This window comes from Calidris pugnax, unplaced genomic scaffold (genome assembly GCF_001431845.1).
Source record: "Calidris pugnax isolate Ruff unplaced genomic scaffold, ASM143184v1 scaffold13, whole genome shotgun sequence".
Classification (NCBI taxonomy): Eukaryota; Metazoa; Chordata; class Aves; order Charadriiformes; family Scolopacidae; genus Calidris; species Calidris pugnax.
In genome coordinates, this window is record NW_015090810.1 from 3,255,083 (window position 1) to 3,275,156 (window position 20,074).

At 38.6% G+C, this 20,074-nt stretch overlaps 1 protein-coding gene across 1 annotated transcript in view; it reads left to right on the forward strand.

Annotated features, from left to right (window-relative positions):
* The first annotated feature begins 11 nt into the window (after nucleotides 1–11).
* INO80C (INO80 complex subunit C) overlaps nucleotides 12–20,074 on the forward strand; it is a 30,734-nt gene continuing 10,671 nt past the window's right edge. The window contains exon 1 of the mRNA XM_014938431.1: nucleotides 12–340. Within this exon, the coding sequence (XP_014793917.1) occupies nucleotides 12–340 (329 nt within the window). The remainder of the gene's footprint in view (nucleotides 341–20,074) is intronic.

The following is a 20,074-nucleotide window of genomic DNA, read 5'->3' on the forward strand; positions in this document are numbered from 1 at the left end:
CCCCTCCGCGCATGCTCGGGGGACGCGCGCGCCCGGGGAAGGCGGTTGGGGCGGGGCGATCGTTACCGGCACCTGGAGGCAGCGCCGTGTCCCCGCCGGGCGGGACCGCTCCGTCATCTCAGCGGCCCCGGGAACGGCCGGGCTGGAAGCTGCCGAGCCCCAGGGAAGGGATGGGATGGGCGCTTGCTGCGGAGCCGGGCGGCTTCAGCGGCCCTCGGGAGGGCGGTTTCTTTCCAGGCGTTCGAGCGCCGAGTTTCCGGCCTCTCCTTTCTGCGGTGTGGGGGTTGTGTGCCCCCCGTGTGTACAGCCGCGCCGGTAGTAGAGTTCTCACTCCAGTAGGGTGTGTAACTAAGAAGCAATGCTTAACCGAGATTCAATTAAAGCTGTAAGTGGGCCTACAAGTTAAATATGAAATGAAGATGTAACCCCAGAGCCTGAGTTTTGGGGAACAGGGTGAGGGGAGAGAAAAGGCCTATTAATTTGTACATCCCAACCTCCTACCCCCAGTCACAGCAGGTAGTGCAGCCTTTATTTCTGCATGGTGTGACAGCACTGTCACCCTTGATCAAGAGGTAGCACCTCATGCGCCAAAACTAAGCCCCGGAAGAGGTTCAGAGCCAGTGTGTATATGACATCTGTATAGCCTTTAGATGCAGTACGCCTCGAATTACTTTTAGAAATATTTCGGTAGCTGAAGTGGTCAAAAAAGGGTTGGGAAAAAATGGTTGTCCCCTCCCCCAACCCCAACGATTCTTCACAGTAATATTTCATGACCTATAACAGTAGCATAGCTACAAAGTACGCACCACTGCCAGTTAGGTTGCTTATTTTCATGAGGGTAACACTTCCGCATTTTTCAGCAGATCTTCTCTCCAGTCAATTAAAAGCCACTGTGCACACCCCAGAGCACAGCCGAAACCCTTCCCCAATTCTGAATGATGCTCTTGTAAGGCTTGTTTTCACCCTGTGGCAGTTACTTAGTTTTCCTTTCTGGTGGTCTTATCCCTAGGAGAGGGAGCGTGAACCTTAGTGCTTAATGTAGCTAACAAACTGCACTGCAAGCGTGAAAAATTACTGCCTGGTATGATCACGTTTGACAACTCTTTCCAGGTCTGCTAGAGGTAACAGTCTGGATTTTCTAGCACGGAGAGGACTGCTCTCTGCATGTGTGCACGTGTCTGTGTGTGGATGTGGATGCAAATATAAAACATTATATATTTATATGTCATTTAAATGCATATAAAATCTTTTATATTTAAAAAACTTCCCCAAACCCTTCAGCCTCTAAAACTGTTTTTTGAACCTCACACCAAACTTGAGCCTGTGGACAGCTTCCAGTATTATGAGACAATCCATGATTTCTTACTCAAACTGGGTTTTGATACTGTGTGATAAACAGTTTTTGCAATTCTTCTCACAAGTGATTTCAGTGGAGAAAGGAGTAATTTCTCAACATTACGTCAAAGTCAGCGTACACATTCACTGACTTCAGCAGTGCAGATCAATCCCATAAGGAAAAGAAAAAAATGAGTCTCAGGAAATGTGTAACCTCAGGAATCAGACAAGAAACAGCTCGTTGATCTTCTAGCAGTCACATTCATTGTTGCTGACCAGATCTGGAGCGAGCCAGTTCAAACAGAAATTAAATGGGGGCTTTGCATTTTTTCAGTTAGAAACATTGATCATTGGGCGCTTTCTTCTGCACTACCTTATTTAATCTTGATCTCTAGAAGTCCTTATAAAGTCCTTAGTTAATTGCTGAGTAATCTACTTTTTCTGGTTAAGGAAACCTGTGATACAATGAAATGCTCAATAATTCTAGTCTGCTGAGCTATTCAGAATATAGCCAGTCAACAACCCTTAATGTTCTATTTTATAATTTATCCAATCTATACGTGATTCAGCCAATCAGGGACTAGGTCTTCCATTAATTTTAAATATTTTTTCTGAATATATACCAAGTATCTGATCATTGTGGGATTTTTATTTTACTTTAATTTTTTAACTCCAAACAAGTAACATTCATCTGGCAGTCTGATACGTTAGTACCTTTAATGCACACCACTTTGAGCACAGGTTTGGAGGTAGCATTTGTTATTGCTCTGACTGTCCACTTTCCTAATTAACCCCTTTTTAACAGCCTTTTCCAGGCTATTTTCAGCCTTTCAGAGGACACATATTTCCTGTCATAGCTCAGCATGAAATGTTTTCTATTCTAAGTAAACTGACATTGTGAAACAGAAAGAGAAATAGTGAATTATTTCCTTGGTTAATTAGCAAACTATAGGTAAGAGGATCCCTACCGGGAGGTTTGTAACTACTTGTATGGGTCAATTTAGGATCTGGGGACTCTCCATTATATTAGTGGTAAATTCTGCGGAGAACCTTGTGCCTTGCCTACATGAAAATACACTTCACATTATGCCAGCTGTGAACATACCCGCATCTGTGATTCCATCACTGTGAAATTAAACAAAAAGGGGTTTTTGTAAGCTCCACAAATCACATCGTTTGTTTTTCTTTCGCGTGCTTTATGTCACAAGTAGCTATCAGTGCTGGCGCTGAAAGACACGCTGGTCTGGTAAAACTGTAGATTTCAAAAATGTGTTTATTTTTTTATATAATAAATTTGCTTATGTATAGCAATGTAATCAACTAGTTTGAGTAACTGTGTGTATCCTACAAGAAGGCACAATTATCACACAGCATACAGATTTTTATAAACCCAATTTTGATTATGTTTCTCCAACATATGAATTGCTACTTTCTCTAAGATACACTTTAGGAACATTACCAAAAAACATCATCTTCATCATTTGTATGAGTTACGACCCAAAGGTATTGAGTCATGTTTGTTTTGGAAGCACATTGCACATAGGGCTTGTCAGTCATGTCTGCAGAAAGAGACACATGCTTTTTGGATATAATGCCTGTATTTACCAAATGTAAAATTAAAAGTGAGTTTACAGGAAAGCATGATTGCAAATTGATTACATCACTTTTATTAGCTTTACACAATTATTCCTCCCATGCAGTTGTGCCACTGAAAAATACCTCAGTCTTTGCTGCAGCAGCAGATTTTTCGTGTTGAGGATTATTATGTATATTAAATGGTAACATTCATGTGTCAAAACCAATGCTGTTTAGTGGTTTACATAGCACCATTGAGTTAGATGTCCTTGCCCAATGATTCCCAACAGCTGTGCTGGTTCAGCTCCATCGCTGGCTCTTGTGCAGACTTGTCTCCAGGTCTGCTGTCTTTTTGATTACTGTCACTTAGCTTGGGATAGAGTCATTGATCCTGACCTTAAAAAGCCACCAGTTCCTCTACCTTAATGTTCACACCATTATTTTGATACATTATACAGCAACAGGAGCTTTTAAAACAATGTATTCTACATCAAGATGTAACTGATGAAACAAAATGCTTGCCCATGGCAGTTAACAAGTTTAAAAGACAGAATAAGAGAATGATTTGGACAAAAAAAGTAGAAGTGTCTGATTTTGTCAGAAGACAGAGAAAATACGCTAAGTATTATGGTAAATGCATATTTGCTTACATTATTTGTGAAACAACTTCAGACGTGTGATGAAGTAAAGTAAATGCCTTACTTTGAGAAGTGCATCATGGTTCATCTTACATTTTGTATTGATGTAAACTGCCTTGTAAACTTCAGATATACACACAGAATGGTTTTCGCTTCCTTTCTCCCCATCACTGTAGCAGCAGCAGGTCTTGGTACCGTTTAGAAAATATAGCCTGAACTTCCTCTCTGCAATGGTATTTAGGAGTTAAATTATTAAATATATTGTTTTTATTTCTAATTGTGAATATTGCAGCAGGGCTACTGGCAACCTTCATTTTATGTAACTAGCTCTCATTTGTATACTTAACACTTCATGTTTTTCTTGTTCTATACTTAAAAACAGAAACTATACAACAATATTAGAAAATACAAAAGTCAAAATGACTTAAAGTTATCATCCTCTTAACTAAGCTCCTCTCATGCACAGCATGAAAATAAAGGTATGACTCTGATATGCTTAGAACTCTATTTTTATTTTAAGTGTAACTGAGTGATGATGTTTTATATCATAAACTGAAAATCATCAGGTCGGTGTTCTGACAGACAGCTCTATGTTCAACAAGAAGACTTAAATATATACATATTAATGTGGTTACTGTTATGTATTCAGAGTCTGTCAACTAAAGACAGAGAGCTTACCCTAGTACATAAATAGCTCAGAACTGGACTCTAAGCCATCAGTAAATTTAATCAATTCTCCTGATCTGCTATTTTACCAAGCCTATCACTGTAAGTAGAAAACCATCAAATCAATTTTAAAATAACTTTTTTTTAAAGAGCCCATTTGATCTGGCTGTAATTTCCTGAAAAACGAGGTTAGGAAGAATGAGTTTAACTACAGAATTGGTGAGTTCCACTGCAAGTACTGAGCTGAACTGCTGCTCTCTCCATCTTCTAGGACAAGTACCTCCTCTAGGACATCACAGAATAGTAACTTTCTGAGCTGAAAATAAAAATTACCTACTTATAAATTCAGACTTACAGACTTGTTTACAGACTCACTCCAATCAGTATAACACTAAACTTTCTCTAATTGTTAGAACACTATTCCTTATAAGACTTTCTGTAACAGAAAAGCATGATGTTCCTTTGCTGTTGGAAATTTTATAAACAAGTTGCATTTCTACCAATCCTCCGGCCCTGAAAGAGACAGCAGGACCCCAATACTGCATGATAGTAGGGAGATGTAAGTACATATTGCCAGTTTATTAAAAAGCCATCGTGTCATTATGCTTTAGACTACACTTCTTTTTTTAACATCTCTCAGCCCTTAAGGTTATGATAGTAATTGAAAATATATGAATTTCACCAATGAAGCAGTCCAATCTGAAAATACTGCTTGTCTGGAACAGCATCTTTAAAAGATGGAATGGGGTCCCAGGGGTTGTTAATGCAAACCTAATAAAAGTTATTTAAATGACACTTTTATTAGCTAAAGAATAGATAGTTGATTGCTAGTTACTGGTAGGAACTGCTGAGATGAGCTCTTCAAGTTCAGCCACTTGCACGCTTACTCACAAACCTACCTAAGAGTCTTGGCTCTTACAAAACTAACAGCCATTTTAAAACAAACTGCCATGTCTTAAGAGTTTTAGCAAGTAGTGTTTAAATCGGGATAGCTATCCCACAGACAGGTAGTATACTCTGGCATCACACTGCATGTCACCACATCACAGAGCACTGAAAATCCCCCAAGCTTGGAGTTCTCTCTATGAAGCTCTCAGAGGGTCACTGCTTATGTCTCCTAATCCTTTCAAACACGTGACCACAAAGATACTTTCTACAACAAAGCAGACAGCAAACAGCTGAAATACTAAGCATCTCTTCTTCTGAGGGGTTTTTGTACTCTTCCCAAAAAATCAGCTTGTTTTCAGGCAGTCCACTAATGAGAGCCAGGATAATCCTGAAGTACTAGTTTTTGTTACTTGCACATTTGAAGTCAAATCTGTTAAAGAACCAGAATCCCTCTTGTCCCTGATGGGGAAAAATTATAATTAAAAGACAATTAACAGATTTTGTGGGGAAATCTGGCAAAAGTTATGTGCTTTTTAAGTTTAGCTTTATTTAAAAAAAGGAAATTGCTTTTATAGAGCAATCTAGATTAAAAGGGAACCTGTCAAAACCGAGAGCTAAGAATTGACTTTGCTTGACATTTATCACATATTGCAGGCTTTAGATGATCTGCAATCATAAAAGTATGTGAATTTCCAAAACAGCCTATGCCAGTCTCAGAGAATTACCAACCCCCCAACAAAATGTGATTAGATTTTAGATTTACAGTAAACACAGATGTGTTATGTTGTAGAAAGGCAAAAGCATATGTGTATTGACTTTTACTATGGGCGTCAGTATGCTGGTGTCATGTTTTTTTTACCCTCCTAGCAGAGAATTTTATTTTTTCTGTTAGCTAACAGAAAATTGAGTCTTACCATGATCATACTTAATTTCAGGATTCATAATAAACAAGCAAAAAACTTAGGAGAGATAATAAAGATGGTGCACTGTTTCTATCATAAGGAGATAAAATAGGACAGGTTATTTTTTGAAAGAGAAAGAGCAATCTAAAACACTGCATGCATCTACTTCAGTGTGACATTTTGTTTGAGAGGTAGTGCTCCTAAAAAGTGATCTCAGAATCCATTTAGTGCATTAAAAGGTTCAGATTAATGAAGGAAATCTTGGAGTAACTTAACTGTCTAGTTATTGCAGATTTGAAGGGGTGTCAGACTGTTTTTCACAGTTTTGTAAAGTTTTTTAATGCTTGTGTTAGGTAATAACTTCAGCTCTTCCTTCAGCAAACGATTAATAGTTATGTAAATATATTAGTTTTGGATTAGAAAGGCTAATAGAAATACTAATTTGGTAGTCTGGAAGGGTTTTGAGCACATTTTTTAAGCATTCCAAGAAAACAGAATGGAGACATTGGTTGTTTATTTAGACCTACAGAAAGCCATAAAAGTTGTGACACTCTGTGTTGTGAAATATACCTGGCCCTCTCAGCAGAATTTGTGTCTGCAAACAGCATGCCTTGTCTCACCTGCAACTTCCAAGAAGCACAATTAGGCAATCTATTAGCTTCTCATGCTCAAAAAGGACAGAGTCCCAGTGTCCTTCGATCTTCTTCACTCTCACCCACCTCCGCAAGTCTCAGCTGCCTGCTCCTGTGCCTGCATCATGTCAGCTCTGGTACTCACCAGACCTGCTTAGCCACTGATGGAGGTCATCAGTCAAGAAGACTATCTTACCAAACCTTGCCACTCTCCCAAGAAGCTGCATTGTCTCCTGCTGCCCTGGTGAACTGGGCTGATTCACAGGGCAGTCTAACAGGTGTTGGAGGTAGCACAAGGAAGAAAGAGGACTGCGTACAAGGAACAACACTTTCCCACTACAAGCAAGCTGTTTCATGAGCTTAGACACTCTTAGCTGAAGGTTTCATTAGTTTACTGTAACAAATTAAATGAACACTGGAGCAGTTCAAGATCTGATTCATTAATAGATCCAGTATCCCTCTCTGTGGCAAGACCTGGAGAGTAACAGCTTCAGCTGTTATACTGCTTGTATGTCAGTCTCTACGTACCTTAGAACTGATTCTGCAAACTCCAGAAAGCTCTGTGAGATGCCACCAAAAAAACCTAGCAGGAAATACTAAGGACTAGTCCTAATTCTACTTCGCCCTGAAGATCTAGGCAACTCTTTCCACTTGGGATTCAGAACCACAAATATCTACCTTTCTGAGAGCAGATATTAATTCCTTTCTTTAAAAAGTAGAACAGAAGTCACACGGCACCAATAATGGCTTTTTATATCATGTGTCCTTACAAGTGCTTGCTGTGTCCTACACTTGAAGTTAGTCCTGTTCCTGCCACTGGCAGAAGGGATTCAAACCCTCTTTTTCCCCATGCACACCCTAACCACCAGGCTGGAAGCCAGTCTGGTGTGGTGGGAGGGGAGCATGGAAATGTTTTCTCCTTTACAGCTGAGGATGGAGGTTCTCTCTGTCCCAGAGAGAATGACTCCATAGTCTGGTATTGAACACAGTTGTCAGAATGGTCTGCTTATGTATTTTAGGTATTTATTTTTGTTACATATTTTGTCTAATGATAATTTTAATGCAAAATACCCAGTTGTGCAAAGGGGATCAGAAATCTTTTCCTCCAAAACTCTAGCCAAAAAGCAGTATAGTCATACCATCTAATAACATGCATTTATGTTGTAATAAAAATGCATCACTGTTAATTCAAGAAACAAATTTGAAATGGATAGTATGAAGCTATTTTGTGAGTAATACGTAATTAAACTGTAGAGTCCATCATTCTGGGAGGGGTGAGTAGTTACATGGTTTGTAATCATCCTGCCCCAGAATGTAGGTGCTGACTGACTCAAGAAAAAAAATTCTCCTTGCTGATTACAAGACCCTGCTGTGGGTAAGGAGCATTTTGGGGAAATAAAAGAAAAAACCTTCTGTAAAGCACTACAGGCCATTGCTAGGATTTACCACATGAAAAGAGACTTCTAGTATCATATCTGTCCTTTTTTTGTTAATTATACAGAGAAAAATTATTTGTTGTTTATCATAGGTCCTTAATTTTCGTTAAATAGACAAAATATCGCACTTGCATGTTCTTCCATGCACCAGCTGCCTAATATATGAATTACATAAAATCGGACATAATTTAAAAAGCTACCTCCTTTTGCAAACATCCACAGGCCTAGAGGTGAAACCTTCTATGCAGTTTTAAGCAAGTCAGTTTTTTTTTACTTTTCTGCCCTTGTAGCGCTACTTACCCCTGCGTTCATAAGGATGCAATGTGCTTGTCACAACAGCCTTACTTACTGCTTCCTCAGATTTATGCTTTTATGAGTTAGTGAGAAAACCAGAAGAAGGGCAGAAAAGGCTGAGATGCCTATGATAGTTTCTGCATAAATGAGACAAGGTTTACAGGGGTACAGCTAAAAAAATCAAATGAGCCTTCAAGCATGCAAGTCTTATTTCAAATCTGAAAATGAAACAGCAATTCCCAAGCTAAATACCAAACAAGTGCTTAGAGTTTGGTTAGGTATGTATCAAGTAGACCATCCTTGAAGAAAAGGTTAGTGGCATCCCAGGAGTACAGAGGACGTTAATCAGGGAAGGGAGAGAGCACTACGAAAAGTTCTCTTTAACTAAGAGAAAGGACGAGGGGGTTAAAACCCTGGAGGAAATTGCATGAAAACTATGTGCCACGGAAAGTCTTTGTGTTGAGTCAGTGGTGTATTGGTATGCAGTCCATCCAGAAGCTTGTCTTAATTTTCCAGATAAACAGGTACATTTAATAAAAGATGACCCGTGTGACAAGAAACTTTGTTACATTTATGCCCTGAAACCATCAGGACTACAGCAAAATATTGCTGAAATAGAACATACAGAAATTAGGGCAGTAATTAATGTGAGTTATATGACTGCTCATGGTCAAAAGAGCTTTTTGTTAATAAGACCAGTATTTTCTATTTTAGAGGATATTGATTTCTAACTAGGGAGATGGAGAGTTGCCCAGAGAGCTGTGGCATCTGTCCTTGGAGGTGTTCAAGACCTGCTGGGACAAAGGTTGGTTTTGACCCTGCTTTGAGCAGGTGGGCCAGTGAGCTCCTGAGACCCCTTCCAGCCTCAGTGATTCAGTTTTCCTGTGTCTCATTTCAGATGTCTGGTTTATGTGATAAAGACGGGTGTATCCTCTCCCCGGACAAGCACCTACACTCCTTCCATAGGCAGGTCAGGGCACCTCAGTTGGGTACTTTTCCCCATAGTGTGTTAATGAAGCCCAAAATTCAGTGACTACATTTATACAGTATTAATTCTCCCTACACTGTAGCAATGGTTATGTTTTAGCAGAACTACTTTTCCCTGGGAGGAACATCACAATGTTCTTACAGTAAAATTAACTCTTCAAATCAACAAACTGGAACAGGTAAAGGCCATTTTTCTTTGACACGTGCACAGCGTGTTCAGGGTCCTTAAACCAAAGTAGTTAGCTGGAAAGTCCTTATTCTTTTAAGTTGTTTACCTTTGTTTACATAGTCTAGAACTAACAATACTAGTTTGATTCTCACATTAATACACCTTAAATTTCTCAAGTCAGAAATTCCCGTTTTTCCTGAATTTTTGTTAAACCTATTTGTTGCAGCCAGAATTCTCTTTTGCTGTAGCCACAGAATCGCCCTTTTTATCCTTCTCCTTTCCATCTGTTCAGAAGGTATTTTGTTCGCTAAATAATTCATTGTGGGAAATTTCTTAAAGGACCCTGTTAAACCCAACACAAAATATTAAATACTACATTTCCCTCTTACCTATAATCATGGATGTGATACCAAAACTTCAATAATTCTAATGTAGTGGAAAAGTCAAGTCTTTTAATAGTTCTGTTCTAAGTGCAGCAAAAAAGGCAGTCAGGATAGAAGTTTGTATGCGGAACACTGACCTGTCTGGCACTTTTCAAATGTGCTGCAGTTCCTCAAGTTCCATAGGTGGTATCAGGGTGAAGTGTATGGCCACAGAACCTACATAGTTGAGTAAACAACCACCTACTTGTACAAATGTTTCTGCAGAAATACTTCAGAAATTTGCCTTGAAATTGACATCACTATACAACTGTCTCCTCCCTTTTCCTCCTTAGCAGCCTCGAAATAGTCTACAAAAGATACTTGCATCACCTTATTTTCATCTAAGTTAGAATTTGCAGTATGTTTATTTTGGTTCAATCATCAGGGTTATTTACATTATCCAGTTAAATGCAGGTATCCATAGGATAAAGCACCTAAAATTTTGCTGAGTACAGGAGAGCTGGTGTGCTATTCAAAGTGGGAATGGCTGCTGTTGAGTTTGCTAGGTGAAGGAAAGTGGGTGTAGTATTCAGGGCATGTACAGCCATATGATTTTTTTGTCCCATAATATGAGACAAACAATAAAGATGACAATTGTAGTCCGAAGATTTTTAAAAACTAAGACATAGTTTCTTTTCTTGTCCTCTTAAAGACCTTTGGAGCATCGGATACAATTACTGCTCTGTGATACACTATGCCTTTAATAACGTTTTCCAAATTCACACAAAGAATATTTTAATTTTCAATTGCTTTAGAAGTGGAATGTTCCACACATCACTGTACCTAACATTTGTCTTTCTGACATTGTGTTTGGGTATAACAGCCTTAAGTACCTGTACACAAATGGAAGAACCTTCTTCTGAATAACTTTAGACTGGAGTGCTAAGCCTTTGCAGTACGACTGCTCGTATTTACTAATGCATCATGTATAATTAGCAGAAACATAATAGAAATATAATTTTTATCTACTTAAAGTGACAAGATAGACAGAAGTGCTAAAGTGTGCAAAAATTAGGGAAAATGCAAAAATAAAGTTTTATTTTCTGTATTAGCTTATCATTTAGTGCATAATGTCTGAATGTAAGATTTGACTATTCTAATTTAGTTCTATTTTTCCTAAGAAAAATAGATAAAATAGGAGCTCCGGAAGACAGATACACCCTCTCTTTACTTGAAAGAAATTAATTGCCTTTCCTTGAAGAAATGTTGTTTTGGTTTTGTTTGTTAGTCAAACATTGTTTCCTGTCAAAATAGATAATATTTTACAGAATAAGCTAGAATCAGGAAACTGAGTGTTTTCTTCAGAATGGAATTCCTTTTGTGTTAGCTATACGAGCTGGTGTCTTTTTGCTTTCCTTGTCCCTGGTTCAGTCACACACAGATGAATGGACTTGGATCCTTTTCCTACCTTGGCTGAAGCCTGTTATTCAACAGAGGGATTTTGATATGCTCCCTGAGCAGCATTACAATGTTAACAGCACATGAGCATATTGTAATCCTCCACTCTTTTATCCTGAAATACTTTAACCTTAACTGTTCTTTATTAAATGATGCATTTTAAACTTTAAGAAGCAGTCTAGCCAAAGTCCTTGACTGAACTGAATTCTCCTGATAGAGAAGGGCAGGTACTGGCAGTTTTTATAAAAATCCAATTGTGTTTTACTCTAGTCTTTTTTTTGCTGGTATGCTTCCATCCATTTTCAGTCTTAAGGCCCATCAATTTAGAAAACTTTTTTTCTCGTGGGGAATCAAAATATTCTGTTAGCTGGGCTCAGTTTTACCCCTGGGGAAAGTAGGAACTAACACGTGCTTTTTCATTCCATATATGCTGAGATTTTTAGCTCCAGAGCTGCTTCAGCATTCCATTCAGCTCATGAATTTGTCCAACTTACAATTTTCTTAATAAAGAAAACTGTCAAACGTTATAAACAAGGAATACTCTCAATCCACTAAATGAAATCTAAAAGTGAGAGATCCTTTGCAATTATTTAAGCCGAAGGGAGCTTTGTGGCAAATGCAAATTAAATCAAGCTTTTCTGGGATAGTGTGAAGCTATTCACAGTTGCGTCCCAATTACATTTTATTAGAGGCTTTTCCCCATAGAAAATAGTGATTTTTTTTCCTTGAAATATCTGTAAGTTATAAAACTTTGTCTATCATAGTGCTTGAAAGTTTTTAAATGGAAAAACATGTTTGGCATCTGAAATCTCTTGAGAAGAAATCACAGCTTTTTATTGATGCTTGTTAGTCTCCTTCTGTGTTTGAAAGTTCAATAATTTTGAGAAGAACAAAGTAAATTTGAGTTTTTCTGGATCTTTTTTTCTTAAGTGAACAGTACCAGTAATAAGAGAGTTCTTGTGTCATGAAATAGCTAGGTCTTTTTCCCCTAGGTTTTCAAGAAGCATTTGAGAGGTGGGAATGTAATTAAAATCTTATTCTCCCTTTGGCTGCATTTTTAATTTTGAATTCAAACCCTCACACAGTATAATAGAGCTTTGCTTTAGGGTGTTTTATACCTCTATCAAAGTGACTAAAGTAATTAGTATTTTATACATTTTAGTAAGTATTTTGTCACTGGAAGCACTAGTGCAGGTGAATGATAATGGTTTGAAGCTCAGGCAGTGACGGGACCCTAAATGAAAATGTCGCCTTTTAATCAAGAGCACTTGGAGTCTATGGTATTGAAATGCCCTACAGAGAACACAGAAAAGCCATCCATCACTTTGTGACAGTCCAATCTTTTAGTGCATGAGTAAAATTTTATTCAGCCTTTCTAAGGCCATTGGAATATAAGATGTTTTAACTCACCTCAAAACAGCAGTGTAAAAGTTTGAAAGCATAATGTACAGATTGCTTTCTGGACAGCACATGTGTCTTTATGTATTATTTTTATTTATTTAGATTGCAGTCGAAATGTTTTCCATGTCCTGCTTCAAACAACTCCTCCCTCCCTTTTATCCAATGAACAGGCGAGATTATTTCTAAATTTTAGTCATATGTTTGGAGTTAATTTGCATAGTGGATTAACTCTTGATGCTCAGCAGAAATAGCAAGTTAGAGGGAAAGAACTGCTGTTTTAGGAAGGGCAGACTTTGTAAGTCTCGCACAGGAAAGTAGTTTGATACATGTCTCAGAAATCCTCTGGGAAAGGCTTAGAAGAAGTTGAAATGCTTTTAGTGACACATACCTGGAATTATAAACTATTATTATAACAGTTCAACAATCTAATTTCAAGTTTTGTGCTGCTATGTTGTGGTTTTTTTTAACAACCCTCCCTCAGCTTGCTTTATAAGTGAAGGCGGCAGCAGCATCTGAGGACAATGTCGTAATTTAAACAAAAATATTTTTGTTGTTGGGTGTTTGAGAGATTTACTTTTGATGTCAGTGGAAGCAGAAACCTGTTGCAGGAACGTTGTCTTTTAAGATAAGTTGGCAATGATGAAACCCATTGACTTAAATGGATTTACTCACAATATATGCTCTTGCCCACCCTACTAGCTGCTTGAAATCAAGGACATTGATCTGCACTATACTTAATACCTGATTTCAGCTGGGTACTACTCAGTTTTTCTGTTTGGTAAATCAAGTTTTTCAGTACTCTATAGAACAAAATTTGCTGTGAATATGCATCATTGATTTTTTTTTCCTTTGTAGCATTTGTACATTTTCAAGCTGAAATCTTTTTTTGTCCTACCCTCAAATAAGGTAGGACCCTCTGTGAAGGGAGAAAGTTCCTAAGATGCTACCATCTACTAGAGGGCTGAAAGAGAAAAGGCTGGGGAAATTGAATTGGGCTTCATTTTAGTGAGTGGAAAGGAAAAGGGAAAGGGAAAAGTTTTTTCCTGCTAAATCCAAGAACCAGTAAAATGCAACCAGATGGTTAAGACATGTTCATACATTTTACTGAGTAAATCTTTCCAGAAAACCTTTCTGTCACAGACATGGAGAGAGTTAATCTTATTCAAGAGAGTGCTATTTCTTCAGTCTTAGTTTTTTTATTGAGTCTTCATGAATTTGCTTTCAGAAATACACTATGCTGATAATGTTGGTGATAAGAAATTTTTTAGCTATCGTTTAGTCTTGAGTTTAAGAGCGTTTAATTCTGACACCTTTCTCTGTGAATTGTTCCCAGCAATGTGAAGAGCTGCCTTTTAGCCTGCCAGAGTGTACGTGTTCAAGTTTTAATGGCTCCTGTCATGTCATCATGCAAAGTTAAATGAATTAAATATTCAGAATGTGCAAGCACCTGTACCAGGCTTGTTATACAGTGAGAGCTAATATATTAATCAAACAGCTTAATATATGTTCCAGTATGAGCAGTATTAGGTGGGACTCTGTTAAATAGCTGACATTCAAAGTCTACTCCCAATTTTGAAAAGTCTGCTCATATCATCGCTGCTGTCATCTAGTGACATTTGTGCTCTGTTTCCACATGGCATTCTCACTCACTGTAATTGGCTGCTAGTGAAAATATGGGTATTATCCATCTATTTTATAAATTACCATTTTCTTCCCTGGCTGCACGCCACAGCTTCGTCAGGCTGTCACATAACTTAAACACAGCTAAAAGCTGAGTAAGTTGCTACAAGTTGGATATTGCTGCTTTAGAAGTAGCCTACTATAGAAATAATTAGACAGATACCATTATTGAGGCTGACCTAAAACACCTGTGTCAATGAAATTAAGAATGTCATTGTAGTAGTATTGTGATTATGAAAATCAGCTGTCCACACTAAGTAAAAGTAATTGAAACTATTTATTGACCTTCACATACAAAGGTTGGAGAAAAGTGGCTTCCTCAGCAAGGCAAATTGGGTGTTTAGGGCAAAGTTATCACCAAGTGTGAGGGCTTGATTTAGAACAAGACCCCTCTTATTACTTATGTTTCAATAGTGCCCTACAACCCCCTAGTAATCACAGAGGTTAAGACAAAGCCAAAGTATCAGAAATACTGAACGCAGAACCAAAACCAAACCAAAGAACTACAGATGTAATCGCCTTCATCTACAATTGCTTTACTCAATATAGTGCTAAAATTGACTAACTAATGAATGATTTGCAGGAAACAAACCAGAAAATCGGTGTTTACAGTATTGTTTTTGCTTCCTTAAACTAGAAACTCCCTTTCCAGTTCTTATGGAAGTTATTTATGCATTTTTCTTTACTAACACACTGTTCAGTTTGCCTTATATTTTAAAATTATAATTTACCATGTAAAACTGTAAAATCTGGCAAAAATGGGCACTGAAGATTATATTGTACCTTCAGTGATATGCAAATCCATTTTTTTTCTAAACCTTGACCTGCACAGTATGCATTGATAGGACGCCAGAAATGCACGAATTTACCTCTTGACTTTTATGTTTCGTATTTTTCATGTTCCTTACACTCTCTAAAACCCTATTAATCTAAAATAATGAAAAAATATTACAGAAGATAATCCAGAAGTAAATAGATAAGAAATGATACTTCAGCATAAATCAGTTACTCTGTTGTGAAGTTTTAATCCTTTCAGGGGGGGGGGAAAGGAGGAGGGCAAGATTATTCAGGAAAGCACTTTCATAATAAGCTAATTTCACCTGGTATTTAGTCCCATCACAGATACCCATCCCAAAGCCCACAGTGCTGATTCCACTTAGAAATAGCCAAAACAAAGAATTCATCTTCCATGGTCTACAAGTTTTGCTTGTCCTCTCCCTAAATAAAACCAGACAGATGGAGCAATCTTTGGAAATCATGTGGAAACCAATACATCTGCGGTAGGGAATTTGGAACAGAATAAATTGAAAAAATTAATAGATCTACCAAAACCTAAGATTGAAAGTAGTATGTGAATAGGCAGCCTCCCAATGTGTGTTTTCTCCCAGTATACAGACAGCATATACAGTAAGGTCCAAACTAGGCTCATTCCTGGGGTTTGGCTTTATTCAAAAGAAACCAGTGTTAAGGTAGCAAAGCTTAGCTCAGGTCTCTTCCCCAGACTTGGCTGCTCTTACAACAAACCTCTTAGGACTCCCGAGTGTTCGCCACAGGTCTTTGCTCTCTCTTGAATTTGTGTTGTCTCCTGACCTCAGCCAGCTTCCTCACTCAGCGACTGTCACCCAGTCCCAGCAGATAACAGGGAGGACAGCGTCCCACCCAGCTGGGACCATCGACAGATGGCCTTGTGAAAAGAAATGCAAAAAAGAAGCAGCACCCCTCACTGTTGCTCCCATCTATCCCAGGTGGAATAGAGGTTGCCAGCCTGTCACACTGTGGTTGCAATTAAAATTCAGCTAAAGCACATAAATACAACTTTATAGAGGGAATAAAATTGCACAAGTGGTTCCATAAGAAGCCTTTGACCCAGTGTCTACAACATTAAAACGTGCCAACCCAGCCAAGGTTGCTGTACGCCTGACTAAGGAGGGCACTGGGAGGGAGAAGGAGGAGAGAAGGAGGTAACAGGAGAAGCTGTGGCAGCAGGGACTTCTGTGGAGGTTAACAGCCAGGGAAGGAGTCGGGTGGAAATGATGAGCATGGTTAGTGATGGCTTAGCTGCAGTCTACTGCAGTGTTTTTATTGTTATTTAGTGTTTATTGTTTAGCATAAGCTTGATCAGCTGGACTGAAATCACACCTTCATTTGCCAGTGCAGATGTACCCTGTACATGTAAAGCTACTCCAGAGGCTTTGTTGCTACAGTCTTCAACAACCTATAGAGGAATACAGACTGCTCAGCACAAATTCTCTGTAGCCGTAGTTACATAAACTACTGTTTAAAAGATACAATTTAGTTATAAAGTGCACAATAACAGCTGCTTCACTGTCTCTCTCCTTGAAGTGTATATTGAGCTCCCCATAAAGGATGTTTATATTACAAGATCAGTTAAAAAGAAACTTTAAAGAAGCTATGGAGAGTTTCAGCTCACGGTTACGCTTGCAAAGTCCACTACTTTAGGGATTGTCCTAGGATGCTGGGGGGTGAGGGAGTTCTCTGGGAGCCTGGCTGGGCAGAGGGAATGTGGTGGGGGCTGGTTGTGACTGTGGCAGGAAGGGGAAGTTGCCCCACACGTGGCGGCGGGTTACAGCACACATTGAGCACTGCGTGTTCCCTGCCCACCCGCGCTTCCTCCCTGCGCTCACCAGACCACCGTCGCTCAGGAGGACTACAAAGGGGATTCGAATTCATTCCTGTTTGTTTGCCCCAGCACATGACAGTGAAGAATGATCTTCCAAACTAAAAGACCAAGCAAACAAGCGCATTTGGGAGAGATTTGTTCAACTAAAGTTTAAAGTGAAAGACTACCTTTACTGTACAGTAATTGTTCACTGAGGAATCTTCTTTCAGGCTGTAAATAATGTTTTGTATTATCACTGTATTATTCACTTTCAGGAAACATGGGTTTTGCAGTACAAAGGTAAATCCATAGTAGTTAAAATTCATTTGGCATCTTTCCCCCTCCCCCTTTAAAACTTTCAAAAAACAAGCTTGAAAGTTTAAATGATGTTTCCTATGCTTTAAATCCAAGCATTTTAAAACATAGGCTGAACAGATTTTTAGATTGTTGAGACACTTTCAGTTTCTGGTTGAAAAACTGCTGGGGATATCAGCTCAGACTTCTGCAGGCTGCACGGAAAGAGCATTTCAAAGGTCTGTACTTGCCAGAGCTCACTCCTTTGTGCTGTAGCACATTATTCTGGAAGCAATGCTGCTACTCAACTCTTTTATGTTTTTCCAGAAAGAAAAGCACATTAGCTGAGTATCCCTCTTCCATAGTGCTAATGCTACTGCTAAAGATCAGAGTTCTCACACAAGCAATGCTAAGTGAGAGAACTTGACATGCCTCTGCAGTGTGTCTTTATGTCAGTTCCCAGCATTTAACTGGGATCATAGTACTCAGTCCTGTTTGCTTCCCAGTCAGGGAAGTTTCAGGGCTCTGAAATCATGGTATCAATTGCATGCCACTATGGTATGCAAGCTGCTTTACAGTTCTGCACCCCAGCCCGCACCCTTGGCCTTGGAGAGGGAACTACTGCTCTCAAATTGTCCATGACAGATCCAGAAGCTCCTGCTGTCTCAGTGGGACTGGAGGATGGCTTGGATGTCCACATGGCCCAGAAAATCAGCAGCTGCTGCTCCAGATCCTGCTCCCTCTTGCCACTGTGCAAGGGATACTGGCACAAACAAAATTAACATCTGGCCTGTAATGTGAGTTATGCCGACTCTTAGCAGCACTAATACCTGAAATCCCCTAGGGGTTGGTCTGGAAATGAAACGACATGTAGAATTTACATTCAGGAATTATCCTGCCAGGAACAGTTCCTTACTTTCCTTCCCAGTGTGCCAGCAGGATTAGCGCTGAATCCACACAGAAAAACCCGCTGAAGACAGCGAGTGTTAATATGTAAATGTACCCAGCTGCAGAAATTAAGGACTATATGTATAAGGAAGCTTCTCCCCCTTTACTGATAAACCATTTGTATTTGCTGCATCTCAAAATACTAGATACTATTTTGAGATATTGTTGGAATGCTACTCAAAACTGGATTCATAAGCAACAGAACGCTTAGGAGAAGATCACTGAAGGGGCAAAAGCGATAAAGTAATTAATAAAAAACTGTAGGATTGGATTTAAAACCAACCAAATGGTACCAAATAAAAAGCAAGAATGCTTTGAAGAATAACTGTGAGTACTGATTCCTCCTCTTACAGAATTTACACCTAACAATGAGCAGTATTGGAGATAATTTATTCATCAAAAATAATCTTGTATCTCAAGCCTTGTCTTTCTCAAGATTGACTTTAATGTTTGCTGCTGAAATCTGAAGTGCTGGAAGTATGCATGTGCAAGAATATAGTTTGAAACCTAGCAACTCATTGTATAAAGCTACTTTGCTCAGGCCTGCTGAAGATATTTTCTCTGCTCACTGTCACATAATGCACATGTTTCTAAACATCCATCTTCCATTTCTTCTGTTTCTGTGGCAGTCACTGCCTTTTAATGTTGTTCTCAGCAAGGGAAGAATCAAGTTTGAGCTACAGACTTCAATGCTGCTTCCACTGATGTTATTTTGGCAGCATACCCTGTACTATAAGCTTACAGAGGACTGGCTGTGGTTTTGAATACAGATCATCTCTATTCATATATTTTAATAAGACACTAGAAATGTGACTATTTTACTTATATGCTTCCTTGTACAATACTTTGAATATTTAAGACCTCTCTTTGCTATGTCAGGAACAGGCACCGCTGAATAACTGATGTATTTCCCCAAAGAAGAATTCAACTTGCCTAGTTCCTAATCCTGTAATTACTTATGGATGTAGTTAAGAATACAAACGCTTCCCTTGTAATCACGTGGAGAAGGATATGCTGAATCATGGCCTTTGCTATATAGTCTCAGTTTCTAGAGGTACTCCCGTTAATTCACTCATAATAATGATCCTTTTTTCTCTTACTTAAAAGAGTATTGTATCAACACATAAGGTTTTGCAGTGCAGATTTTCACAGAAAAACATTTTTTTGTTGTAAATATTACCTGTCTGAAGATAAAGAAACATCCTAACCACCCGTTCAGTAAATATCGATTTAGCTTTTAGCCAAGCTTTTTGTTCTTCAAGAAAAAAGAATCAAGATATGAAATCGTATTGATTGAACTGCCAAACTCAATGGCGAAATTCTATTGGCTTCAGAATGGACCAGGATTTCACAAGGAACATTTATGATTGTAGGGTGGGCTAGTTCTGGTAGTGTGCAGACTTACAGGGCACTCACAAAATAAAAAAGCAACATAGACTCAGCCATGCGGAACTATCAGAAATTGTTTAGACTGCCACACAACTTTTTTAGCTTTCCAATCACACACACACCTTCTCCAACTGCTCTTCCTGCTAAATAAATAAACCATAAAGAAAAGCCTAGAAAACAGCAACCAGCAACTAGTACCAATGTAGATTTTTGTGAGGCTCGTATATAAAAATAATATATATAATAAAATCTTGTTTCACCCTCAGTCCTCACTCAGGCATGGTTGAAGCCAAATATGGAGAATAAACTGATTAATCAATTATTCTTTAGAACCCTGAAAAAAACTTCATATAAATTTTATATATTCCTGTTAATGCTCTAATACCAAAAATTTGGAAAC